This window comes from Dermacentor variabilis, chromosome 6 (genome assembly GCF_050947875.1).
Source record: "Dermacentor variabilis isolate Ectoservices chromosome 6, ASM5094787v1, whole genome shotgun sequence".
Taxonomy (NCBI): domain Eukaryota; kingdom Metazoa; phylum Arthropoda; class Arachnida; order Ixodida; family Ixodidae; genus Dermacentor; species Dermacentor variabilis.
The window spans coordinates 187894352-187921132 of NC_134573.1; the positions used below are offsets into that span (position 1 = coordinate 187894352).

Consider the following 26781-nt stretch of genomic DNA (forward strand, 5'->3'; position numbering starts at 1 on the left):
TCAGCAGCCCAACACCATAGCCACTGAGCAACCACGGCGGGTCTTCGGCTCTTGTCGCACCATGTCATGCCCTAGCAAGTCATGGTAAGTCACAGCAACCGGCACCGTAATTAAGTTCACCATGTGCTGTACTAGTATAATTAAAGTCCGTGGCGAAAACTATAAATGAAGGGACTAATATACGAAAACTGACTTCGCCATGATTGTTGAGCCTTATACAGAAGGAACACTGCTTCAAATGCGTGCTTGGTACTGCAGCCCGCCGCGGCGGTCCTGTGGCAGCCACCACAACTGCAGTTAACAATGCTTGCTATCACCTCCAGTCTTACTTCTGTTCTTTCGTCTTCTGATTTTTATATATACATAAAGGAATAACTTTGTCAGCAGCATCCATGGCCAACGAAGCCATACCCAACACGATTAAGGCAGTCACATTCCCTCTCCATTCCATCCTGGTTGGATTTCGGACGCTGAACGTCAGTCATTAGAGTTCCGGTATAGGACACGGGACAACGGTACCGTTTCGGCTAAATTCGCAGTGCGAATTCCTGCTGTTTGATTGGCTCGCCCGTAGAGATAAAACAAACTTGAAAACTATAGAGGGATCTAATCACTCCTCTCTTTTGCGTCACCCTCTCCTCGGCATCACCTTGCAAGTGATATGCAATCGCCACAATCACTAGCGCTACTACGCACTACAAACGCCACACGGCCCCCTCCCCTGAAGCATCCTCGCGTTCTTACGCCTCCTTCCCCCAGAAATTATCGCCGCGTGCTCCAACTGCGCGCGATACCATCAGCAGCGCTAGCAACGCCCGTGAGAAACCGAAACTAAAATTGCGCGCACCGCGCTCTCTAAGCCGCCGGGATTCTGCCTTCTGTTTTTCTCCTTTTGCCCCCGCGTAATCCGTAGGGCACGCTCGCTAACGGTGCGCTCTCCCTCCTCTCCCAAATCAGCAAGTGCGGGGCCAAGCGGCAGCCTGCCACGCTCCCGGCCATTATGCCGCGGCTACCGAAAACTCTTCCCACGGTGAGCGGCCCTTCCCCGCACACACGGGCCGCGTGGGAAAGCGGCTCCTCCCGGCTCCAGTTTGTGTGCGTGTGGCGGGGGGGGGGGGGGGTCACGTTCTGCAGCGGCCGCTTGCAACGCGTGTCTCCTCGCAGTCGGCAGGCAGCACGCGCGCCATGCGACGACGCATGGCCGACATGATGGACTCGGACCACGACGCCTCGCCGTCCCGAGGGTAAGCGGCGCGGAGTGGCGAGGAGGAGGAGGCGACCGGCGCCCGGACACGTGCCCGCAACCGGGCTGCATTCGGGAGTCGCGCACGCGACCGAGCGGACGTGCAGCGCGCGCGCCTTGCCTCTCCTCCGCCGTCGGACGCCCGCCTGAACGTTGTTGGTGCGCGTGTGCCGCCGCCGACGACATGTTTTCGTTCGGCCATTCCGGGACCAGCTCCGGTTCCGGCAGTTGCCAGCTGCTGACCAGGAAGAAAAGACGAGGCGTGAGTTCCTTCCTCCTAATAATGAGCCGGGACGAGTGTCCTTCGCGACGCTAAACATGGGCTACATCATATACTACACGAAGCCACACTTGAAGCTATGTACTGATAACGTTCAGTTACTCTTCAGTTTCGGTCGATGGGCGCTGCCATCTTTACTACGTTGGACTGCCAGTTTCTTGACTGTTCCACGTGGTGAGAACGAGTTAACTTATTTGTACAACGCCGACCCGCCATAAACACTTTGCGTTGGTAGCGCCCACTTTGCTTAGAAGACAATAAGAACGTGGGTTAATCTAGAGAGTATGATCATGTTGTAAGCGTGAGGAGCTTGTGTGATATGGCGACGAATTATGCAAGTTCATCAGGCATATTTCTCACCAGACGTTGTATAATCTACAGGGCGAGCCATGTGACCACCGAGTACGCAATGCAAACCGGCTCCCAGCTTTGTGTCATGATGGACTAGGGGTGCCTATCATTACATGTCAAGGAACGGAAACGGCCCTGAGCGGCAGAGAATCACAATATGTGGCGATATCAGTGTTCGCAGTAATGTAGGTTGGGGTTGCAGTTCATAGAGTCTGCGCTGGAAATTGGCAGCAACACTGCTATGGCAAGAGCTTTCGCATTGCAACAGACATCTAACTTCGTTCGGAGGACGATTGCGATCATAATCCTCCGATAGCGTCGTACGTTTCCGTATCTTTGCTCCTCGTCGAGCCCCACGAAGCCGCAACGCACTCACGTGCGGTCAGACACAAGATCGCGACTATAGTTCTTCGCGCAGCTGCCAGCTTGGCTTCATTACAGTGACACTCAGTCAAGCCGAGCTGACAAGGTGTTCTTCTCCGCAGATAATCGAGAAGAGGCGGCGTGATCGGATTAACACCTCGCTGACCGAACTTCGTCGGCTCGTACCCACGGCATTCGAAAAGCAGGTAAGAGTTCTCATACAGTTTTTCGGTGCACGTATTATTTCAATTCACTGTGGTGGTGGGGCGACGAGAGATTTCCTTTATCGTAATAAATTGTTGTGTTGGCTCTGAACACTAATCAAGTACATGCAAAGCTCGTAATCGTAAATGTTGACAGTACGCGACATCTCGGAAGAACCTGGGTCCGTATCCAAACATTTATTACGCAAAGAGTGTTCGTAAAAGCAAATGCTAAGCAATCCTGATGCTGGACATATTAGCGAAGGGGGTCGACCAATTGCAAAGACGGACAAAGGAGTGCAGATTTTTGGGCTAGTTGGTTCGTTGCATCAATTGAAGTCATAGCGCTGGATTGACAGGGACATGAAAGACGACAGAACGTGCGCTAAAGGGCTTTGCCCATTCGACCACTGAATATTTTCGATGCCTGGATTTGCGACCAACATTCAGCCGTTCTATTGGAGTTCAGCTACGTCGCGACACCGGCGTCCCATAAACTATTGACGCCGACTGTACACGAACGGCGAACAGTAACATACCGCGAATTGAACACGAAATTTTCGTGCGCACTACTTTGAAGTGCAATAATCTCTTCTTTTTATGTGGTGAACCTTGAACTTTTTTATATCTAGAACTTCTGCCTAGAACTTCTTTTTCATGTGGTAAACATATACAAGGTATGTGTTAACCCTAGTCCGTGTTTGTTTTCGTTCCACGGAATATTTGACAGGTAGATGACATTACTTAATTTCAGCTAGATTACATCCGGTTTCGACAGCATGCAGTATTTGACGAAGAAGGATTCAGAATACCGTAAATGTAAACGTGTAAAATAAGTAATATAAAATGAAGAGTAAATGACACAGCGGATAACGCCGACCTGATTCTAACTACACACAGCACGTATTATAATATGTAGTCTTTGTACATACAGCCTGCAGCAGCTATTCTTGCTGGATCTATAGCGTAGTGGCGAACAAGTGGCACTTTCATCCCCTCCCCTGTGACTCTCTCTTCGGCCAGCGCCTTTAACGTTCGCTACACGGACGTCGGGAAAACAGATGGTGAAATCGTCAAACGTCCTTTGGAGCCTGGTTGGGCAGCTAGTTAAACTCGGGTAGTAATGCCCTTCGCGGAAAACATTTCACTAAATGGCTGACCGTCGCGCGCGGAACGAAGCACGTAAGGGCAAGCACACTTTCGACCGACAACTGCAGTATGCGCGATGGCGAACGTGCTCGTCCCACTAAGAGTCATCCTGGTTTCTGCAGAAACTGGATGAGTTCTGCGTATTAAAATCTTGCTTAAATGACCAAAGTAGCGCAGGATGCCGAATGTGAGAAGACGGCGGGCCATGCGGTCGATTACATTTGCGCGATAAACCTTCGCATTTTCTAAGTCAGTTTGTCAGCGTATTTCTGACACGCAATTATTTATATTGCGGATATTGTGCTCTAGTCGTACGCGGGGCGAAGTGACATGACCGGTACGCTAAGAGCACACATCACGAACTTAACAATCTCGCAGGGATCCGCCAAGCTCGAGAAAGCCGAAATCCTCCAGATGACGGTGGACCACCTTAAGATGCTGCACTCCAAAGGTGAGGATCGTCGTCAGCTTGCCAGTTCTATGCGTCGCATCCTTCTCCGGATTATGTTTGAGAGCTTAGATTAGACGGCTAAACTGCACTTCTTTATAAGAATAACTGCATGCTGCACTTGAAATAATGTAGACGCACCTCAATCTTCAGCAGCAGGTACGTCAAGCACCCGAATGGCGTTTGACGGCAAATAGTCCCTTGTATTTTCTCTCAAGTAGCACAGATAACGCAAATCACGTACAGTGTAACCGTATCTACATTGAGACGTTCAATCAAGCAAGCAATCGGTTTATTTTCCCGGAAATATGAAATGCATAATGAATAATTGATATAAAACGTGCTTTTTGCTTGACGTGGCCCAAAGACACACACACACACACACACACAAACACACACACATATATATATATATATCATGACCTTACAAAGTACATTTAGTTGCACAATATTTACACCAAAGATAACGAAACCGACAATGTAGCTTGGAATAATATTGTGGAAAAATTCCGTGGTGTATGATGCAGAAATCAGCAAAATTTAGGAACTAATTTGCAAACGAAAGGAATAATAGAAATGGAAAATATACACTGTGATCATGTAAGTTTTCAATTAAAGTTGCCAGTGGTATACATAACAGGACCACAAACGCTAGAATACAATAGCAACGCCAAAATGAGAAGCGCAGAGGTTTTGCTAATTCTGGGTTTAATTTAGAGCAGCCACCCGCCGTGGTTGCTTAGTGGCTATGGTGTTGGGCTGCTAAGCACAAGGTCGCGGGATCGAATCCTGGCCACGGCGGCTGCACTTCAATGGGGGCGAAATGCGAAAGCACCCGTGGTACTTAGATTTAGGCGCACATTAAAGAACCCCTGGTGGTCCAAATTATTCCGGAGTCTCCCGCTACGGTGTGCCTCATAATCAAATCGTGGTTTTGACACGTAAAACCCCATAATTTAATTTATACCAGCTTGTGACGTCATGTCGTAAGGCTAGAAAAGTTACTGTTACTTAATTCGAACAAGCCATATCTTGGGTCTCCAGCCTGAACCTTGTGAAAACACAAGGACATGCAAGGCTATGGAACTAAACAGAGGAAATTACAGGATGCCATAGTTAATTTAATATTCATCACGATGGTCTGTGCATAGAATGGATTGTCGAAAGCAGAGGCACTTGCCCCAGAGTGAGTCTATGGACGGTTACTGAAGTCCGTTTATTTCAAGGTTCTGGCAAAGCTTCTGCAGCTTTTTGAGTTGACGAAACATGAGACCACGCTCCCACGATCATCTCGCATGCAAGCAAGTGCAATTACATTAATGCACACCGCATTGAAGGTCCCAAACACTTGCCGACACACTTCGAAGTTCTTTTAACTTCGCTGTTCAATGTTTACGGGGCGACCGAACCCGCGGACCGGTTTTTATGTTCTCCGCTGGCTCAGCATGGCTTAGCACTAATTAATTAACAGAATAAATTCCTGCTCTTGGCTATCATACCACGAGCCGCGTCGTCTTGTAGAATCCGACGCGTCCTTGTTTTCATCCTCAGGGTACAGGCAGCGTCCAAACATATTGACTTTCGTTAATGCCACCATGAGCACACCGGGTTTTTGCTTCGCAGGAACATATCTTGTTCTTTGTGCGTCAAGTTTCAAGCTTATTTTAAAGCAAGCCTTTCTTTGCGTATCATTTCATGGTTTCGCGGGGGTCGGTCAGTCGTTCTCTCTATCTGTCGGTCACTGGTTGAGTTCTCGCCGAGTAAATTCGCATTCATTCTGAAAAAAAAAAAACTAAAGTGCGCCCGGTAAAGGATCGGAACCTCCGCTCCCGTGCGCATAGCGCCGACGCTCCAACCATTAGGCCACAACGGCATGTGCACTTCTCACTTGCCAACACCAATTAGCACTTTCGGATCGTCGTCTCGTGTTGATTATGATGATGATTTTCGTACTATGGCACATGCCCACAGCAGGGGGATTAGCCAAGAAACGGACGGTACATATCGTGCCAACGCCAAGTAGCGCTACGTGTTGACGATTATGATTGCCATACGCACCCACAGTGGGGGTCGGCCAAGAAGCGCGTCTGCGTGTTGATCATGATGATGATTTTCATACTATGGCACATGCCCACAACGGGGATTGGCCAAGAAAGGGACGGTGCATATTGTGCCAACGCCAAGTAGCTCTTTGAAGTGATCGTCGCGTGTTGGTGATCATAATGATTTCCAATATCGTCATGAGACGCAGGAATGAAATGGGCATATCTAAAACATTTCACTAAACTCTTCACGAAATATTTGCTGCACATAGGTTCCAACATGTGCATTGGATCTCCATGGTTTTCTTGTATCAGAGACTTCGAGGCGTACGCAAACAGCAACAGAGGCTTGAAGAGGTCTGGGCCCCCTGTCACATGGCAAGCAGAATTTAGACGCATGAAACCAACCTTTAGACAGGTGTGAACAATAAATTAAACTATCGCATTATTTCTTAACTGAATACACTACATGGACGGTTAGGTGTTCATGAATTCTTGTTTTTTTTACGCATCACGGGGCCAGCGTCAGCGGAATACGTCCTGCTATGTCAGATGTGTCCATCCATTTCTATCGTTCGCGAGCCTGCCTTAAAGGGACACTAAAGGTTACTATTAAGTGAACATGGACTGTTGAAATACCATCCCAGAAACCTCGAAACGCTTGTTTCGTGCCAAGGAGAGACTTATTTTAAGAGAAAATGCGTTCTGAAGCGTCCGCGTACCTCTAGCGCAGTTCAAATCGCCCGCCCTCCCATCGAGGAGTACTGACATCATGGTCTCATAGTGACGTTGCGCCATCGGTGAGTAGAACGGCGTCCGCAGACGGCGCCACGGCTTTTCAGCGCAAAACGCAAACGCGCGGCCAGAAACAGAGCCAAGACAGAGCCGACAGCATAGCGAAAGCGGGAGTATGGTGGCTAGCAGAAGGAGAAACGCGCGACCATAAGCTGGTACTTTATTCTACGACGCGAACTTTGACGCTCGTCGCAATGGACCCTGACAACGACAGATTGGCTCGCGATGCTGGGCTCAACTTCAGCGATTTGAGCACTGACGAGCGCGACGTGCTGCTGAGGGCTCGCGCTGCCGGCGTCGTTGCGTACTACAACGGCGGCCTCGACACCGGCTCTCCGGAGCGGGAAAGCAACGAGGGCTTCCCACCACGACATCACAAGGACGTGGCATTCTCACTGCTTGTTCGAAATGAAAGTTTCGCGAGCCAGCAGAACCCGCACAGCACGACGCGATAACGAAACTACTGAAACTCCAAAGCGTGCGCGGCGCAGAGTCGAGCGAAAACGAAACCTTTCGACCACCCATACTACAGAAGGGTAACGTCAAAATGTTATTTTTTCTTAGAATCGAATAGACGTAGACAAGTAGCATTTTCTTCCGTCTTATAATCGAATGAAATGATACTTTCAATACGAGTAGTTGAGTATTAGTTACACAAATTATGAGGAGTGCTTTCGTCATCGGGCTAGTGCCGGAATGCAGCTGGGGGGTCTCAAATCGTGTCATGCATTTACCTCAATTTCTCGGTTACTAAAGCTCTGTTCGCGATTATATTGACGCCTTAGACGTTCTAGAACATTGCTCTACCACTTTAACTTGACTTTCTGGTAACCTTTAGTGTCCCTTTAAGCGCGGCCTGCTGACGGTACGATGTCACTACTGTCATAAAGACCAATACAACATGTCCTTGCTTCAAGACACCGTACGCGACACTGGTTATGCACGGACGTCATTGAGGCTGCCATATTGTTGTGCAACCACATGGAGAAAAGAAAATACTAGGAGGGAGCGTCACGTAATTCTACTAGCCTCGGCAAGCCAACCTCCTCTGACGCCGACCCTCCCTCTCTCCGAGGCCTTGTGCGCGGTGCCCTTTGGGTAGGAATAGGCCGACATGGTTGCCGGACCATTCGAGATTGTTCGGTACGTGGTAACTATTAGTGGCGCCTGCAGTCACAGGTATGGAGGCACGTAGGAAGTGGTGGTTTTCTGCTACCGCGCATGTCGTTGTTTGCTTCAAATGCGTTGGCTTGAAACGTGTAGAAAGACTGGGGTGCACGGCCCGTTATGGCAGAATTATCAAAACGTCACTTGCGCTTACCAGGGCGGTTAGTGGAGTTGCCAGCGCTCTCGCCTCGAAACCCGTACACAATGCCCGAGCGTGGTCTATCGTTTCGTCAAATCAGCTGTTGTGCACCTTAAACTGCGGTGCGTATTTTCTTGCCAACTTTTGTACCACTCTCTTGCACCTAGGAAGAGACGAGATGTGTTGAGGGATATTTTTGTCGTGTTTCCGCTTAGTAAAAGGTTCTGCTGTGCGTCTTACGTTGTGAGAGAAATAAATAGCATTAGCCTGCACTCTGAACGTCGAAGTCGTCGCCTTTCCTTCCGATTTACGTGCACTATTTTGTAAGATTGTGTGGTGCGGCGTCGTTACGCTGTTGAGGCGCTCCTGTTCTCGCCGGTCTGCAGAGAGGCCGAATACATTGAGCAGAACGACAGCTGAAGAACTGCAGGAATCGGTGGCCAGACACTCCAAGGAGATTGCACTTACTACGGACAATCCGGCAGTGGAACCGTGCCTCTTACACGTGTGGGAAGCGCGCCACAGTCTGCTGAGAAGCTGGCGAAGGCAGCGGGACAACCGTAAGCTAAAAATTCGCATCGCGAAGCTAACGCAGAGCAACTTGCACGACAGAACTGGGACCAGTTCTGTGGCTCCCTCCAAGGAACGCTGGGCACTGCGAAGACGTGGGCTATACTCAGACATCTACTAGATCCAACCCAGAGCAAGATAGAAAGCAAGCACACGGTGAGCCGAGTAATACACAACTTCGGAGGCACACATGATCAGCTATTGTGTGCCTCCGATACATTGGCAAGCCAATATTCGGTGCACGGCCTGCGGATGACTGCTCCGGATTGGAAAACAGCGAGCTCGACTGGGACGTGACACGTTCCGAGCTGACGCGAGCGATCGCAAGACTCACTCGAAACACCACTCCGGGCAAGGACGCAAACACCAACATGTTGCTACGTAACCTGGACGATGCAACTGTGCAGGCAATACTTGGAACTATTGAATATACACCGAAGCAGAGGGACCTTGCCCCCGGAATATAACCATGCTGAGATTACACTGATACCAAAGCCAGGAAAAACGCCCTGCCTGGAGAACCTAACACCCATTTCGCTCACGTCTTGCCTCGGCAAACTGATGGAATGCGTGATCTTAGACAAGCTACAGACGCATATCGAAGAACGTCAACTGATGCCCAACACGATGTTTGGTTTTCAGCCCAACTTGTCAACGCAAGAGGTGCTTCTGCAGCCCAAAGAGGAAGCGCTGAATGCAGCAACACCGTGCTGCCCGAAATCAATTCTTGCACTAGACCTAAAAGGGGCCTTTAACAATGTGCGGCACGAAGCCGTGCTAGCAAACCTCAGTGACATGAATTGCGGCCGAAGAACTTACAACTACTTCAGGGCTTTCCTCACAGATCGTACAGCTACAATAGGACTGTGAAATATGAGGTCACAGCGAGTAGAAACACTTAATAGAGGGGCGCCACAAGGAGCAGTGCTGTCGCCGACACTTTTAAACGTGGCCATGATCAAACTCCCAGCCCAACTCGAGAAAATACCGGGGATCAGACATGCCTTGTATGCAGAGGACATCACGATATGGACGGTCGGAGGTTCCATAGGAGAACAATAAGAGGCACTGCAGGAGGAAATGGACGTCGTAGCAAGACACGCGGAGACATGCAGACTGCAATGCGCGCTGGAGAAGTCGGGGCTTCTTATAATCGAGAAGCGCTCAAGAGGACGATCAACAACCCATGCATCAACCACCTCCCTGCGATTATGTCCTAGAGAAATCCCCAAGGTGGAAAGACTTCGTATCCTCGGCTTACCCCTACGGACGGGGGCGGTGGATACGCCTTACAGAAGTTACAATACACGACCACACAGATCTTGCGCATGATGAAACGACTTACCAGCAGGAAGGGGGGACTCAAGGAACAGGACCTGATTCAACTAGTGCAGGCTCTGGTTGTGAGCCGCATTGCGTACTCGGCACCGTATTTAAATTTCAGCAATGTGGAAGTAGGGGCACTTGACCGGCTGATACGCAAGCCGTATAAGCAAGCGCTCGGTCTGTCAACCGGGACGGCTACTTTTCGCCTCGATGAGACAGGGTTGTACAACAACGCACGGAAAATTCTAAAGGCCCACCTGGTAAACCAGAAGGAAAGGCTACAACGCACGGCAGCGGGACACTGCGTCTTGAAACGTCTTGGATATTCCGTTCGGCAGACCAGCGCACTGACAAAAATCCCAACACGAATACAAGAAACTATGCGCGTCTCACCAATACCCAGAAACATATGCACCCGACCTTCCACATCGGACGGAGACATGCCCGAGCACAGACGCTTGCGAGGAAGTATGAGAACCACTCCAATGTGCTATACGTACACGCGGCCATCACATCAAGAAAGACTGCATTTGTCAGCAGCCTAGTCGACAATCACGGGGGCCGAAATAAATGCGTCGTCGATTTCCAGAGCGAGCGCTGCGGAGGCAAAGGAACTAGCTATAGCGTTAGCCATCACGACGAGACCGCACCGGGAGTGCGTCATAATTCTGACGAACTCTCAGACGGCATGCAGAAATTTTTCCAGGGCCAAGATTTCCAGAGCCGCACATCGTATTCTGATTGGGGTACACCAGCTGCCGCCATACATACAAGTCGTGGGGTCTCTGGGGCATGAGTCCTTACGGGGCAATCAGCAGGCGCACACCGGGAGCCGCGAGAGGGACGCGCCGAGCAGTGCCACCCCGAGCCCGTGCTATTAACCTGCACGCACGTCCTACAACACTATCGCCTTTCACGAAGAACACTACCGCCGCCTAATAATGCTCTGACGCGAGATGAAGCCGTAATATCGCGAAAACTCTAAACAAACACATATTCTCACTCGAGTCTCTACAACGTCATGCACCCTGCTTTGTACTACTATAAATGCCCGCACTGCGATCAATGCGCTACGCTTTACCGCATGGTTAGGGCTTGCGCAAGTACACCACAGCTCACACCCATAACACACTCCACCACACGGCAATCGGAGGCGGCGCTGTCCAGCTCAGACTCGACGAACCAGCTCAACCTGGTCAACCGAGAGAGAAGGGCAGCCAAGGCCGCTGGACTTCTGGACTAAGGGGACCACCCACTGCAGAGCTATCTACGCTCATGTGCTCTTTTCTATAAAGTTTGCTCTCTCTCTCTCTCTCTCGGCTGTGACCGTCTTCGGTTATATGCTGGAAGTTGTTACGTTGTAAGGGAGCGTTCGGCCGCAAAAATTTTTCATGTCGGCTCCATTAAGAACCGAGATAGAAATATTTCAGTGCCGCAAACCCATGATTTCAGGAGGCAAGCTCCCCTGCCAAGCGAGACACTCTCTCCACTCGCCCTGTCTAGCCTCCGCAAGTGAGATTTCTTCCCTGTGTTCTCCCATACGGGACCTTGAGGATCGCGTGACGCATATGTCAGGGGTCCCGCCTTTATTTGTTTTTTTTTCTGCTCGTCTTTTCTTTCTTTTTTTTTTTTTTGCGGCGCGGTGCATTTTCGCTGACGGCGTCGCGCACGAGCTGTTGTGATTGTATCATTTCGCGCAGCGCATGATTTTGCGCGTTGTGCACAAGGACACCCGACTAGCGGTAGAAATCAGTGCTACACTGAGACAGACACAAACGGATCACAGGGCATGGTCCCGCGCCGAAACACGATAGAAAATGACATAGTTTCGGTGTATGCGCGCGCGACTGCACGACGTGGGAACAAGCAGACGAAACGGCAGTACATCTCTCTTGCTGCGGTGCGAAGTAAAACAAAAACACGCAGACATTCGGTTTGTGTGTTTTATTATTTTTATAAGTTTTAGTCGTCTATTCAAGCAACGTATTACACAAATAATAGATGTTGCCTTGAATAATTATCGAAGGCACGTGTCACCACGAACGACGTCACAGCACAAACACCCGTCCATAGGCGCCCTAGTACGTTTACGTCATCCTCCGGCTTGGAGCGCGGCGGCCGAGAGTAGAAGGGAAAATGGCGTTCGGTTTGAAATTTCAGATCTTTCCGCGGTGCGTAGCGATATAATACTTTACAGACACGATCGTTATCCCGCATTGTATGTTCTGCGCTTGTTAGCTCAAAATGTCCAGACCTGGTGAAGGGCCCTTCAAAAATGGGCCGGCACAACCTTAAATATCTTCGAGGTCCCCGGCTCGCCAGTCCATTCTTGGGCACAAGAAAGGATGAATTTTTTTTCCACGGCCGGGAAAGCAGTCGCTGCGGATCCTGGACGCTCGCTTGATCGCCTGCACATGTTTGCGGGGGGCGAAATACGTCATTGTTTCCCAGAAGACTACACCAAACGCGACGAACCGCCGTCGAAAAGGTGGCTTGGTTACCTGCTTGGTGACTTGGCTGTTTGCAGGGTGGAAGGTTTCCTCGTTTCCCTTAAACCGCCCCAAAACGCGACCAGTCGTCCTTGAGGTGGTCCTCGCGGGTTTTTTGGCACAATGCCGGTTACCCGACGCCTTCGTTCGTTACAGCATTGGCGCCTGTCACAAGCGAGCCGCGTCAGCGTAATGTGTGGTGGTATGGTGCGTTACCTGACTGGCATAACGCAGACTCGACGACTTCACACGCTTGAATTTCTTCACCAACCTCGGCGTACGTTTGCCACGCCTCCTATGTGCGCATATTCCGAAACCTCCGCAGCAGATATAACCAAAGCGAGCCAGCTAAATCTACCGCTTGTATATAGCGTGAGGGCCTATTTCCCATCATCCCACTCCTCTAACTTTTTTATGACTAGGCTTCAAGGTTGTCCGCGTACACACAGTGAATAGCTGCTCTCTATCTCGGTCCGCTTATCTCCATCAGCAGGGGGGAAGCTTTGAATACGACAACAAAATGGCCTACGTGAGGTCGTGTGAATGCTTCCTATACAGAGCACAAGCATCGCAGCCCAAGTTGAGGCGGTCATCGTCAGCCGAACTTGGTATTTCTGCGTCACTTGCTCATCACTTCTCTACCCTTGTCAATGCTTCAGTTCACTCGGAACTAATGTGATGTATAGCCCTTTATTTATTCTACATATCACTTGCCCTTGCCAGATCTATCCGTATTTTTTTTTATTTATAAACGTCTATCATGTTCATTTACCTCACTCCTTGTAGTGTTATCTGTTTCCTCTCAAGACTGTTAGCCAGGTTCGTGTAGTATAGTATAGTATAGTATAGTATAGTATAGTATAATAAAAATCCTTGTGCACCTGGTCTGCCTCGAATTACTTGAGAAACTATCAATGAGAGTAGGCCTTGTCAAGAAAATTGTGGTTAAGCCGTTGAGAGTTTTCGCAATTCCTTCTATCCTGTTCGCCTTCATCGGTGAAATCGGCGGGCTCCGTCAGCAGTATGGTGGCTCCACGACTCCGATTTGTGTTATCGTAATATGGCATCCGTTATGTGCGCTTTAATGCGCCCCTCGAAATGCTGCCTAAAATCTGGTCTTTCCACCTCAATGTGACGGTCAGGACTCCTTGTAAGAGTACCGTGAATGGTCACCACAAGTTTCGCGCTTCAGTATTTGGAGGGATACTGAAACAAGAAAACTAAATCAGACTATTGAAATATTATGCGCGATTCTAAAGTAGTGAGCACGTCATGTTTACTAGTAACTGGCAGCGGGCGTTCAGTAGGCCTGTATGCTTTTTCGGTGTGTCGTTGAAGAACAACAGAAACAATGGAAAATGCAACCTGATAATTCTGATCACAGACATTTAAAAACAAAAAGATAACGCAAATTATCGAGATCGCTGTGTAACCTGTGCTGCCATACGCTGGCGTCATCGTGGAGCCCTGTTTTATAAGTTATCTATATGTACGTTCTCTTGCAATTTGTATGGCTTAATCGTTGACTTATTTATTCCCCAACAACAAACTACCACACTCACAAGTACGCTGAACATTCTGCAAAATTAGAGGGTCACTAAAGGAAAATGTTACGCCCAGCTAGATTGAAATATTCGGCATCTGTAATAACGGATTCGTCATTCGTAGCTAGAACAGAACTTTCGTTAGCGAGATTTCTCGTTAGCGAGAAAAAATAGGGAAAATGCGAAATCTAACATTGCAGTGGCGCCACCTGTCTTAGATTATCGTATCTGCCCTGTGACGTCGGGGTTGGTTGATTTAAGGTTTATTCACAGAGAACGCCATGGAGGGAAGTCACGGGGAGATCACATAATCTTGTCTTTCTGGTGCGGGTGGTTCTAACTGGAGCAGCAGTGGGACCTTGGGCGGGAATTTTTGACCCGACAAAGTGCCATATTGGCACCCCGAAAGCGATAATGAACTCCTAGACGAATATTATATTGATCTAGCTCGTCTGAATGTTTTACTTTAGGGCCCCTTTATACTTTCGTGTAGAGGTCCACTCCAAAATTTCAAAAGTTTTCAATTTTACTGCTTCTTGAAAAGTTCTGGAGTTGCTAGGCGCTTGACCGGAACTGTCGCCTGACGACGTGATATCGCCTCGCTTGTCGGATTTCCTGTGCTCCAAGGCTACGAAAAGGGGCAGGGACGCACTTCAAAATACGTGGAATGCTGGAGTCACATGCAGTGACCGGCTGCTGTTGCCACTCGCTTAGCAGCTCAGCTGCTTCCAAACTTTTGTGAGCGCCTGTTGCTAAAAAGGCTTACTTCACCAAGGATATCCCCTACCGACGTGTTCAGTACAGTATGTGGGCTGCCCCTCTGTTTCGACGCGACCTCGCAGCCAGCCAACCCCGCGCATCCCGCTGCCGCGCGGCGCTTTCCCACGCTCGGCCCGTCGAGCAGCGGCTGCACGGCGTGCGCGTTTCGGGTGGCGTCGAACGTGCGTGCTCGACCACTTCCTTGAGAGCGCCGCAACCGCGCCGGCAGAGTCAGATAAAGGCGCCTTTCGATGCGACTCCTTTCGGCGGCGCTCGGTGTCTAATTGGGTCTTCTGGCCGTGCCTCGCTGTACACGACGTGGCGTGCGGATAAAGTAGCCAACGCGGTCTAGGTGACCATTTGTCGCCACCCCGATTCAAAAGGGATGCCGTTAGAAATAGTAGTTATCATCACCACCATCGTTAGCCTCGGCTTTGTCCTGACATTATCCAACCACCGGTGAAGGCTCCCCAGCTGTCGCCATGTATGCTTGCCCAACGAGTTGGTCGACGCCGCAGCGTTTTCCTAGGGGAGCAGCACCGGCATTACGTGGCAGACTTCAGGGCAGGACACAGTAACATTATGTTTTCAGAAAAGCAGTGCCACCAGAACGATGTTCACCAACTAAGCAAGCTCACAAGTTCTATCGCGGGATGTTCGGTTTTGATAGACAGGCGTAGGTTGCATGTTGAGACGTTGGAAGCCGCATGCTTTCGACTGCTCCTTTTCACGATCGATTCATCTGCAAAATTAAGGGCATGCAACAGAATAGCGCACTATCTCGTGCAAACACTGATGCACAACGACAATTGGTGAAAGAAAGGGACTAAAGAAATGACAGAAGGTAAGCAACAACTCAGCAAGAAAAAACGACCCGCTGTTTGTATTCACATGGGACATGACTGTAGTCATGTCTCATGTGAATACAAACAGCATCGCTGTGTTGATCAACGCATTCACGGCAATACTGGTGGAGTGGGTTGCATCACTTTCCCATTAGTGCAGACGCCCTCCTGCCTGGTGTTTAGTGTTCCAAGTTGCTGACGTGTAGCAGAGGGCCTTGTGAAGGTTAAGTGGCACGTCATGGCATGCAAAAGGGTTCTGGTCGCCAGAGCACAAATTACCTAAACCAAAGGTGGGGTAGACCAAAGGCGGGGTATTTGGTACGTTTCACACGCCATGTGACATGTTGCATTGTTAAAGATATAAATTTGTAGGGACATTGCACATGTTTGCAGTTTAGCAACGTATGAACGCTGCGAATGCCTGCGCCACGATGCAGAATGTGTTGCCAGTACGGCTGATAGTTCATCACAAGATGGCGTTGCAAATATCGAAGACGAATCTCTGGTGGTGTTACAAATGGGGAAGTCTGCGTATGAAACAAATCCTCTGCCTGGTGATAGCGGGCACCATGAGTCCACAAGAATCCAACTCTGCTCAGTATCTTCTTTCTTTCTTTCTTTCTTTCTGTCTGTCTGTCTGTCTGTCTGTCTGTCTGTCTGTCTGTCTGTCTGTCTGTCTGTCTGTCTGTCTGTCTGTCTGTCTGTCTGTCTTTCTTTCTTTCTTTCTTTCTTTCTTTCTTTCATTTCTTTCATTTCTTTCATTTCTTTCTGTTAGCTGTTGCATCTTTATCCAGATGCGTTTTGCGTAAATCCGCAAAGAGGAGGAGCTCTTATGAAAGCGAAACTTCCGTAGCAAAAAGGGTGGCCCGTTTGGCTTAATTTTATTAAAGTACAAGCCTGGGCGATTTGGTCGTAGTTCATAACGGCGGTACTGCGTTGCGCGCGAATGTAGGATTGCGTTGCCAAGTAAATCACCGGATACTAAAAATACTACAGTTGAAACTCGGTTCAACGACGTGATGACCAGGCTCCAATTCTTTCGTTAAATCGGGAAGTTTGGAAAATCGAGCAAGGGATATTTCGGTCCTTCGGAATCTAAAATTGTAACTTAGTGGCACCCAAAAGGTACTGCGGCATTGTATTTACTGCTAACCCGGGCCTGCGCGTGTAAAAATGCCGCGAGGGGGGCCAAATACCACCGCCCCTGGCGCCATCTGGTACGTGAGAACGCCAGCGACTGCCGGATCCGTTGTTCCGTGCATGGGCGCGGCGTGCAGCCTCGTCAAAATGAAAGTTAGGGCCGCGACTAGGGAGCCTAGATGTCTTAACACGATAGCGTTAGAGCACACGCTCAAAGAAAAAACCCATCTGCGCCAAATTAGAAAGAAATCACAGCTTTCTTTAACCATTTATTTCTGCAAAAGCTTCGTTAGATCGGGTTTAATGCAAGCTAGTTTCGTTAATTCGGGTTGATAACAACATTGAGCCTTATGGGTACTTGCCGCGGAATGGAAATTTCTTCGTTAGGTCGGGAACTTCGTAAATGGGGTTTCGTTAGATCGAGTTTTAACTGTATATGCATCTCCTTGTTTTTCTGCCTTTCGTAAAGTGCCTGAAGACAGGCGAAAAAGGGTTTCTGGCTTGTCGCACGCACGAGCTTTGGCTTTGAATGGAAAACGCGTGAACGTTCGCACATCGCGGAACTCCAGGTCTGACTCGCTTCAATATGACGCGAGCAAAGCTCGTGGGCTTCAAATATGTGCGTATATGGAAGTAGTATAGACCTGTTTTTTTTTTTTTTTAGGTTCAGTGTTAGGTGCAAATTTGTAATTGTCGATTATACCGAAGCCCGTGGTTCCTTCGGTTGTGTAATCCAGAATTACTCGTCGTGAAGCTTACAGGTATAGACTTATTTGTCAAAAAAATAATAGACAGACGGGCTGCGGGAGTTTGTTGACGACCAAGCCGTATAAGTTTATTGGTTAATAAATGGTTGCGTTAAGGTTTAGATCTGATTAAGGAGCCTCCGCTTGAGGATTGCCCGTTTGCCGATTTTCAACAGCAAAACACCTTGTTAGTTTCTAAATTATTACTTCTTTCCACAGTTGTTAACTCACGCTTGGAATTTTCTTCCTCTTGTGTAAGCCATGCGCACTATTCGTATTACACAAACACTTCAGTGACACAAAGGATGTTTCAAAACGATGTTAACCAGTACAACACTATTGAAAAGATTGTGTTCATCGGTGCATGTTCGCAAACAAGACATCCGCTAATCGTCTCTTTTTGATCCCGCTCTTATTCCTTGCCTGCGTATTCAACGTCCTCTCGCCATCGGGTGCTACCTTTAGAAAGGAAAACTGGGTACATATCGGAGGTTTTGTTATCTGGGAAACCAAAGTTCATGATTTTTCTGGTAAAAGTTACAAACAATTAACACGAGCAATAACTTCTCTTGGACACAAACGTTCTATTTAAAAAAGCGAGATCACTCGCCGGATCATGTAATAGCAAACAAAGCTGCTCACAGATCATGTGACGAACACGTCTCTACAAATCGTCGTTGTGAGGAATTATTATTGCAATAAAAAGAAAGAATATTAACAAAAACAGCAGGAGAAGGGTTTGGTGATCCCTTCTCTACTTTATCCTCTGCACTTTTCTAACAAAATAAAAAGTAAAAATGTACTGCCCACGTGCATCCTTCGCCAGAGATGTCATGCTTTTCCCTATCTTGCAAGTCCTTGTTGATGTGCATTATGCATTGGGAGCATTACTCTATCCTGCTGCAGCTTTCGGATCTATGGGGCCTTTCGTTCTTGTCCGTGATCGTCCTGTTTTCCTGGTTTCCAATATACGTTCTTGCAACAAAATTAATGCAATACCAACTGGACGAATCAGTCACCCTTTGACGGTAAAGTAATTGGGTAAACATGCTCTCAGCTCCACGGCTATCGCTCGCTGTGCAGAGCAACGTCAGCGCTGCGTTAATTCGCTTCCCAGCGCATCCGTCGCTCACATGTGTGCGGTGTGCGGGAAATGCGATGCAATGCATCATTGCCGTAGTCATGCAAACGCGGCTACTAAGAAGCAACAAGCTTTCGTTCACTCAAGGCCGGCAGACGCTGACCTTTTATATATATATATATATATATATATATATATATATATATATATATATATATATATATATATATATATATATATATATATATATATATATATATATATATATAACTCAGGATACCAATTGCAGTGCATGCTCACTGACCTGGAGAGGCCAAGCAGAAGAGTGGGTCTACAAATTAATCTGCAGGAAACTACAGTGATGCTTAACAGTCTCGGAAGAGAACAGCAATTTACACTAGGTAGCGAGGCAGTGGAAGTGGTAAGGGAATACATCTACTTAGGTCAGGTGAGTAGAACTTGCCACAACTTGAAGAAAGTCGCCACAAGGTTTGGTGAGCCAGTTGTTTTCTCGGCACCACGCAAGTTGGCTGGACTGTGTCCGCGCATAAGCCGCGTTGACAAAAAGTCAGGATGCCAGAAAAAGCACACTATACAGTACGTAAAATGTGCGACGGGCGTTATATACGAAACACCGCTAAAATGTGGGAAATCCTACATTGGACAAACGGGGCGATGTGTTAATGACCGGGCCCGGGGGCATGAACGTTCTGTAATCAACAAAGGTTACGCGCATTTACCTGCGCATTGCACGCTTTGCCTGGAAGGAACATGCCAGCCACTACTGCGTGAGATAAAGATACTTGGCAGGAGTGGTGATACGTTAGCAAGAGAACTTTTGGGGGCATATCACATAAAAGTAAGAGGCACGAGTTGTATTAGTGACACGTCTGTTTTTGTATTTGAAAACAAGTTGCAAATGTTGAAAACGTCACTGTAATCGCTCTAGGTAACACTGATGTACGCATGCGTACTTGTTCATTCTCCCTGCCCTGCTGTAAGAATAAAATCAGTTCAAGTTCAGCGCTCATTCTGTCGTTTCGTACTCTTCCTTCTCAAGTCTTTATTTTCCTTTTTTTTGGCGCAACAATGTATTCATTCGGACAGGTAGTGACGGCGGATCCGGATCATGAGACGGAAATAATCAAAAGAATAAGAATGGGCTCGAGTGCGTTTGGCAGGCATTCTCAGATCACGAACAGCAGGTTGCCATTGTCCCTCAAGAGAGAAGTGTATAATAGCTGTCTTACCAGTACTCACCTACGGGACAGAAACCTGGAGGCTTACGAAAAGGGTTCTACCTAAATTGAGGACGACGCAACGAGCTATGGAAAGAAGAATGATGGGTGTAATGTTAAGGGGTAAGAAAAGAGCAGATTGGGTGAGGGAACAAACGCGAGTTAATGACATCTTAGTTGAAATCAAGAAAAAGAAATGGGCATGGGCAGGATATGTAATGAGGAGGGAAGATAACCGATGGTCATTAAGGGTTCCGAACTGGATTCCAAGGGAAGGGAAGCGTAGCAGAGGGCGGCAGAAAGTTAGGTGGGCGGATGAGATTAATAAGTTTGCAGGGACGACATGGCCACAATTAGCGTCAGCCACTCAAACGAAAGTCGGGAAATTATATATATATATATATATATATATATAATTTCCCGACTTTCGTTTGAGTGTTAAACAAAAACGCGGCATGTCCCATATTCGTATATTTTTAAGAATATTAACGCGACAGCGTTAAAGGCCCCGTGTCACAGAAAATCCAGCGCCGACATCCCGCATCCGGCGTCGACCGTCGTGTCGGGAGTAATCATTCCCAATCACGCATTCCCAACCACACATACCCAACCAATGCAGCCACTCCGCGCAGCGCGAAGAAGTTACTGAACTAATATAATTTCTCTAAGTAAAACACGTCATAAAAATGGTAAGGCACGACTTACACACTATACACACAAACATGATAACGTCGGATTGTAATTTGAATATATTGCAAAACATAATTCTGTTACGCGCAAATTCGAACACAAATCCCGCGGTAGCGTTCTCCAGCTGCCGTGTGAGGTCTGTCTTAGTAGGAACGGCGCTCGGTTCTTTGCACACCATAAAAAAAAAGAACCACAAAGCTCACCTTCATGCATAGCGTTCGCCGCCAGCGTTTCCCGGTAAACATTACGGCCACATAAGCTGCAGTTGCCGGGAAGCGCGAGAAGCACTCAGGGATATTTGAATGCTATCACGTTCCACTGTTAAAGGCGAAGCTTAAGCGTCCTCCAAATGTTTGCGATATATTTTGGTCATTTGCTCTCAAGATATAGGCATCGTTGATTAGTTTTGGAGCACCTTCATTTATTACTAACCTTAACAAAAGGGAGATCTTCAGGGAGAAATCGGATTTAACGCGATATTCACACTTCTTTTTCGGGGTGCAAAAAAAAAAATCTGGCATTATCGGCTCTTACCCGAACACGAAGGACTATAGCCCAAGCCAGCACAAAGCCACTGCTACAGAGGCGGGCATTCGCTGACTCAAGGCACCGCACTGTTGTCCATATTGTGTCAATGCGTTCGACATCTATTCGATATGAAAGTGAGGTTACTCCCGTTAGGAAGGAAAACGAGAGGTGAGAGGCAGAGAGATGAACCAGATTAAGTTTCCGCTGCTCTGCACAGGGTGCACAGGGATAACGTCAGCGTTTACGAATTGGTCAGTGCATGCTCGCCAGCAGGCGACACGTTCAGCATTGATTATCGCCTCTTTTTGACGCGCCCGCAGGTGTGGACGCGTTCACGTTCGACCCGCACAAGTTCGCCATGGACTACCACACCATGGGCTTCCGCGAATGCGCCAGCGAGGTGGCACGCTACCTGGTGGCCATCGAAGGCATCGACCTGCAGGACCCGCTCCGGCTGCGCCTCATGAGTCACCTGCAGTGCTACTCGGCCCAGCGAGAGCTGGCCGCCAAGTCGTCCTGCTGGAGTCCGGCGAGTCCCGCGGCTCCTCACTACCCGACGTCCGGCTCCCCCCAGCCGTCTCCGGCCAACGCGGTAGTAGCCGCGGAGCCGTACGCCTCGGGAAACGAGCCCCCGCGGCTCGAGACGAAAGGCTTCCGGCAGCACTTCCCGGCGGCTGCCAGGGCGACGCACATGCCGTCGGCCGCCGCGAACGCCATGCTGCCCGCGGCGACACCGCACGTCCAGGGCCCGCCGGGAAACCAGTACTTTCACGGCGTCGCCGCCGCCCACTTCTCGCCCATGACGCCACCGACGTCGTCCACGACGCCCTCGTACGGCTCGGACCTGTCTCCGCTCTCCTCCGGTTCCGGCGGAGTCAAGCCGTACAGGCCGTGGGGCAGCGAGATCGCCTACTGAACGCGCTCAGTTCCGCGGCGGCTGGACTGCAAACGCTGTCACGATTGCTTTCCACGAAGGCTCTTGTCTCCGAGAGGTCCCTCTGCACCGAGCGCTCAGCTTGGCTTCACGCGAGGGGCCCGGGACGAGTGCACCTTTGTCGAGAAACGCAGGCTCTTGGGACGTCCGTCTCCGCCGTCCACGACAGCCGTGGGAAACTAAACGAGAGCCGTGCAGAACGTTGCCGTGAAACCACCATGCAACGTCTCCAGTGACGCCGCTTCCCTCGGACTTGACAATCGTGCTCTTACTATCATGGGCAACCTCGCTGTTCAAGTGTTGGCGTACAGCAGAGTCATCAGAACGACCTTGTTCACATTCCTGTTTAGCCGGGCGGAAATGTCGAGTATAGCACAACAGTTTGAGCGGCGAGCGAGAGCCTCGAAATTGACCACTCCACTCCTTGCTTATGTGCCGTAAGTGTAAGGCGAAAAACAGTGTCACGGAGGTCACTGCAAGGGCCAAGGCTTTGGTCAGGTCCTGCAGTTCGTGCACCGAGATGTGCGGACTCAACTTCGTCACGCGTGCGAAAATCGTGCGTTGTGTTCTGCTAGTCCACAGAATGTCATGTGTATGTGAACTCGTGCCTTGCGGCAGCAACGCTCGATAGGCAAGTGTCCGCCACTCCCAACGAAAAAAAGAGCGCACACACACACACACACACACATATATATATATATATATATATATATATATATATATATATATATATATATATATATATATATATATATATATATATATATATATATATGAAGAAAGAGAAAGAGAGAGAGAGAGAACAAAGTATTTGAATGTCGCCAGATAAGGGAAGGCAGTAAGGCGAGCTGTTGTCGCGCGAGTGCTTACGCATTCATGGCGCGAAGAGGTTGAAAAAAGCAACGTACTGTGTTTCAGCAGTGCGTGCGAAAATCTTGGTATGGTGACATTCTTTGACACGAGCAATGGAAGAAGCAGAATTGTGGGAACTCTATGCAAGCTTTTTTTTTTGTCCTTCTGATACCTGTGATATATTTATGTTCGAGAAGACACGAACTCGTGCTGAGAGACATATTTGTCTTAAGGGAGTATTCAGGGTGTAATACAGAGCTGCAACTTGCTAGTCAAATGTGTACAAGCTGCAGCGTAAGATCATTGCGTTAAAGCCAATATTTTTTTCAGCATAATATATTCGAGATTTAAGGAAACATAAGTACCAATGCGGTAAGAGTTTGGTGATTCCAACAGTCATGCTAAGCTATACAACGCGTGCAGTGTGTGCGATGTGATGCTAAAATTGTTCAGCCTGTCATGAGAATTAAGTGTATCAGCAATGCTTGATTCGATTACAGACCTGTTTGAGCATGTGCTTGTGGCTCATTTTTGCGGGACCTTCGTAGACGGCCGCCTGTCGCCTTCCTTGCACAGCTTTCGTTCACAGCCGCTGCGTGCTCCGTCTTCAGTGCTGATTTATTTTCCCACGACGCTTGCAGCACTTGTTCAAATAAGAACCGTTTTGCGTATGTATGTCGCTAAGTCTGAGTAATATTGGCACTACGTACGTGCTGGCAGTTTCGCTGTTCCAAACTAAACATCTCGAGTAACACTCTGAAAAATAATTTAGCTCGCAGATGGTAAACTTAAGTACGTAGTGATCAACGCAGAAAGAACATTCAGCAGCAGGTCATTTTCAAGATTGTTAACGTGCGAAACCAAAAGGACGGCCAGGCACCCCTGTTGTGCGAACCACGTAGTACGCTTGCGGCACAATTCACGCTTTCTGGTTGAACTGCCGTACACTGGTAACACCCCTTATACAATCCATGGCGCCAGATTTCACTGCAACTGTCTAAACCGGTGTGGTGCGATTTCATTTGTGTTTTAATGCCGTCGCTGTACTCGCAACATGTTTTGCCTTGCTTATATTAAATTAAATTATGGGGTTTTACGTGCCAGAACCACTTTCTGATTATGAGGCACGCCGTAGTGGAGGACTCCGGAAATTTCGACCACCTGGGGTTCTTTAACGTGCACCTAAATCTAAGCACACGGGTGTTTTCGCATTTCGCCTCCATCGAAATGCGGCCACCGTGGCCGGGATTCGATCCCGCGGCCTCGTGCTCAGCAGCCCAACACCATAGATACTGAGCAACCACGGCGGGTTTGGTTATATGAACAGTGGGGTTTAAAGGCGGTTCGAATGGCGTGGAGATGACGGCAAACCCCTTTTCGCGGCGACGTAACTTCGGAAGCTGGTGGAATGGCGGCGTCAGTGCATTCTTCAGGACTTCCGCAAGGGTCGGTGGAACGTGGCAACCTGCACGCCCGCGTGTTTCCTCGCTCCCTTCCTGAGCTCGAGCCGATACCGAGTAGAGTACGCCGACGGCACCTGCCCGCATGATATTAGTAACGCACTGAAAACGGCTATGCAATATATGTATGTTCTAAATGGTATAACATCTGACAATTAGTGCACGTTACGAAAAACAAGCTGGTATCATCCTTCGTTTCACCGGCTTTACATAAATGCAGCGCTAGCGTGTCGAATTTGTTAGGGCACCACTTAAACTCCACGGTTAACGCGCCTCAACTGTAGCGCGACGCGTGGCAGCTTCGTTCGTCGCATCCTTCCGAGGCTCGTCCCACCGAAGACCGCCCGGGAGCCGTGTCGCCAGCCTTTCCTCGAAGCGACACGCCGACCCCTCCAGTCTCAGTTGGCGTCGTGTGGGCGGTCGCCATTTACATGGATGCGGTGCGCAATGGGAGGCTGATGCAGTACGCGGCGTGGCCTCTAGTATACGAATTTCTCTTGCAGTTCAGTGAACTAAATCGTGCAGGGGTGTTTCCTGGCTGTTTCGTATACCTGTACCGAAATTCATTGCAAGCTGCGTAGCGTGACGTCACAAAGAGGCGTTGGTGCGCTGCCGTCTCTTTGAGCACAGTTAAAAACAAAAGCATGAATTTTTCTGGCCCGAACTTTCTCGGAATGTAAGGTTAATACACGGCCAAATTTTCGGAAGGTACGTCGCAAATATTGTTCAAAGTGGCGAACAGGGAAGTGCCAACGTAGTCTTCTTCAGTTCTTGTCTGAAATACATGCTCATTTGTTTGAAAACATGCAGTATGTCTGTACAGTGTGGTGCGACTTACGAAACAGCAGCCGAATTCAGATTTTCGTTCGTAAGTGCTTTTTGTCAATGGTTGACCGCCTTCGTTAAGTAATATGTGCACCATCATGATTGGATGAAATTTTCTCTTGCGCTGCATTCGTTCCTGAGAGCAAATTGCAGCCAATCCTGGTACTAAATATTATTAGCGAAGGTGGCCAGCCAAGCAGATGGCACGAACGAACGAAAAGCATTTGGTGAATTCTGCCCCAAAAGAGCAGTCACCGAAGAAATGTGTTTTAAAACCTCTGCAATCGTTGTATGTCTCGAATAATGAGCATTCCAATTGTAAAAAACAAAAATATGCTTTCTTCCTCGAAGCTGCACTGACGTGTTTTCATCGTGCACCCTATCATCGGCGTGTTCAACATTGAAGCGCTTTGAAGATACAAAGCACGGATGTTTTCTAAAATAAAATGAAGCACACACTGCGCATGTTCGAAAGGAATAAACAAATCTAGTCTTCTTCTATGCACGCCTGTCTCTGTCGTTTGTCCTTGACCTTGCCGCAAGCACATCGACGTCTGCTCGGCATGCCGTGTTCCCACAGTATGTGGCGCACCATAACCGGATGGACGCTGCGCAATGCGCGCACGCACGAGACTCTATTCTGTTGGAGAATAGAAGAGGGAATGCGAAGAGCGGAAGGTAGACCGGAACAAGAGTCATCTACACGGTTGGCTATGCTAGACACATCGTGAGATAATAATTTACGACCTTAAAAGTGAATAAGGGTGTGAATTGGTCAATAACTCAAACCCGTACACTCTTCTTGGGTGTAAGGGTGCGAATTTACACCGTCATTCACTTTTAAGGGTGCAGAGGGAGGAGGAGGGGATAGAAGTGTGAAATGGAGAAGGCTAATGGAGCCTTCTCCCTTAAGGTATGGGCGCTCCCAGCTCCCTGAAGGCATGGGCGCACAAAGAAGTCCACAAAAATATAATAATAATAATAATAATAATAATAATAATAATAATAATAATAATAATAATAATAATAATAATAATAAGCGCAGTAGTGCCTTCACACACACTCGTGAGCCTATGAATTGCGAGGTCGAAGGCAAGGCAAGAATGGGCAGCAGCCGCGCGCGTATATACGTGTAGGGTATGGTGCCCGCTTTTGCAGCTGCCGCGCTTGACTCGTGTGACGTGTTTTACTTCGGTCGATTCTCGCTACCTGCCTGTCCTTTCATTTTTGCGGCCCTTATTCGCTGCCATTTACATTGGTGTTTGCCGCGTAGCCGTCCATTCGGCGGCAAAGGCTCGCATCATCTGAAAGGACAGCGGGGAAGGGATGCCGACGCGTTAAACCCTATATGCACGAGTAGATCACGCGTCCGCAGCAGCGAAACTGTGAGCGGAGGCCTGGAAACACGAGAGACGCGCGGCGACGTCGCACCGAAGTTCCCGCAGCGGCTTGTGCCGTGCATGTTGACAGCATCTGGTCAGGTCCAGGGAATTGTTATTTGGCAAGGAAGGCGCGTTCTTAGTGAACCAGGCTCAACCAATCGGGTTTCTCTAGAACTATCTGCGCCAGGACGG

At 48.7% G+C, this 26781-nt stretch overlaps 2 protein-coding genes across 3 annotated transcripts in view; one reads left to right on the forward strand and one right to left on the reverse strand.

The window, feature by feature from the left end:
* Nucleotides 1–26781, reverse strand: part of LOC142585966 (uncharacterized) — a 219347-nt gene that overhangs the window by 150227 nt on the left and 42339 nt on the right. The window lies entirely within an intron of this gene.
* Hey (Hairy/E(spl)-related with YRPW motif) lies at nt 1346–22752 on the forward strand. The gene is made up of 4 exons (XM_075697100.1): nt 1346–1505; nt 2360–2443; nt 3968–4040; nt 21457–22752. The coding sequence occupies exons 1-4, from the start codon at nt 1428–1430 to the stop codon at nt 22050–22052; spliced, it is 831 nt and encodes a 276-aa protein (XP_075553215.1). The 5' UTR covers nt 1346–1427; the 3' UTR covers nt 22053–22752.

Excerpts from the sequence above, each read along its gene's own strand:
- Hey (XM_075697100.1), top strand. The coding sequence starts at position 1,428 with ATGTTTTCGTTCGGCCATTCCGGGACCAGCTCCGGTTCCGGCAGTTGC. Across the intron at positions 2,444-3,967 it reads CCACGGCATTCGAAAAGCAG|GGATCCGCCAAGCTCGAGAA; the intron begins GTAAGAGTTCTC and ends ACAATCTCGCAG. Across the intron at positions 4,041-21,456 it reads TAAGATGCTGCACTCCAAAG|GTGTGGACGCGTTCACGTTC; the intron begins GTGAGGATCGTC and ends ACGCGCCCGCAG.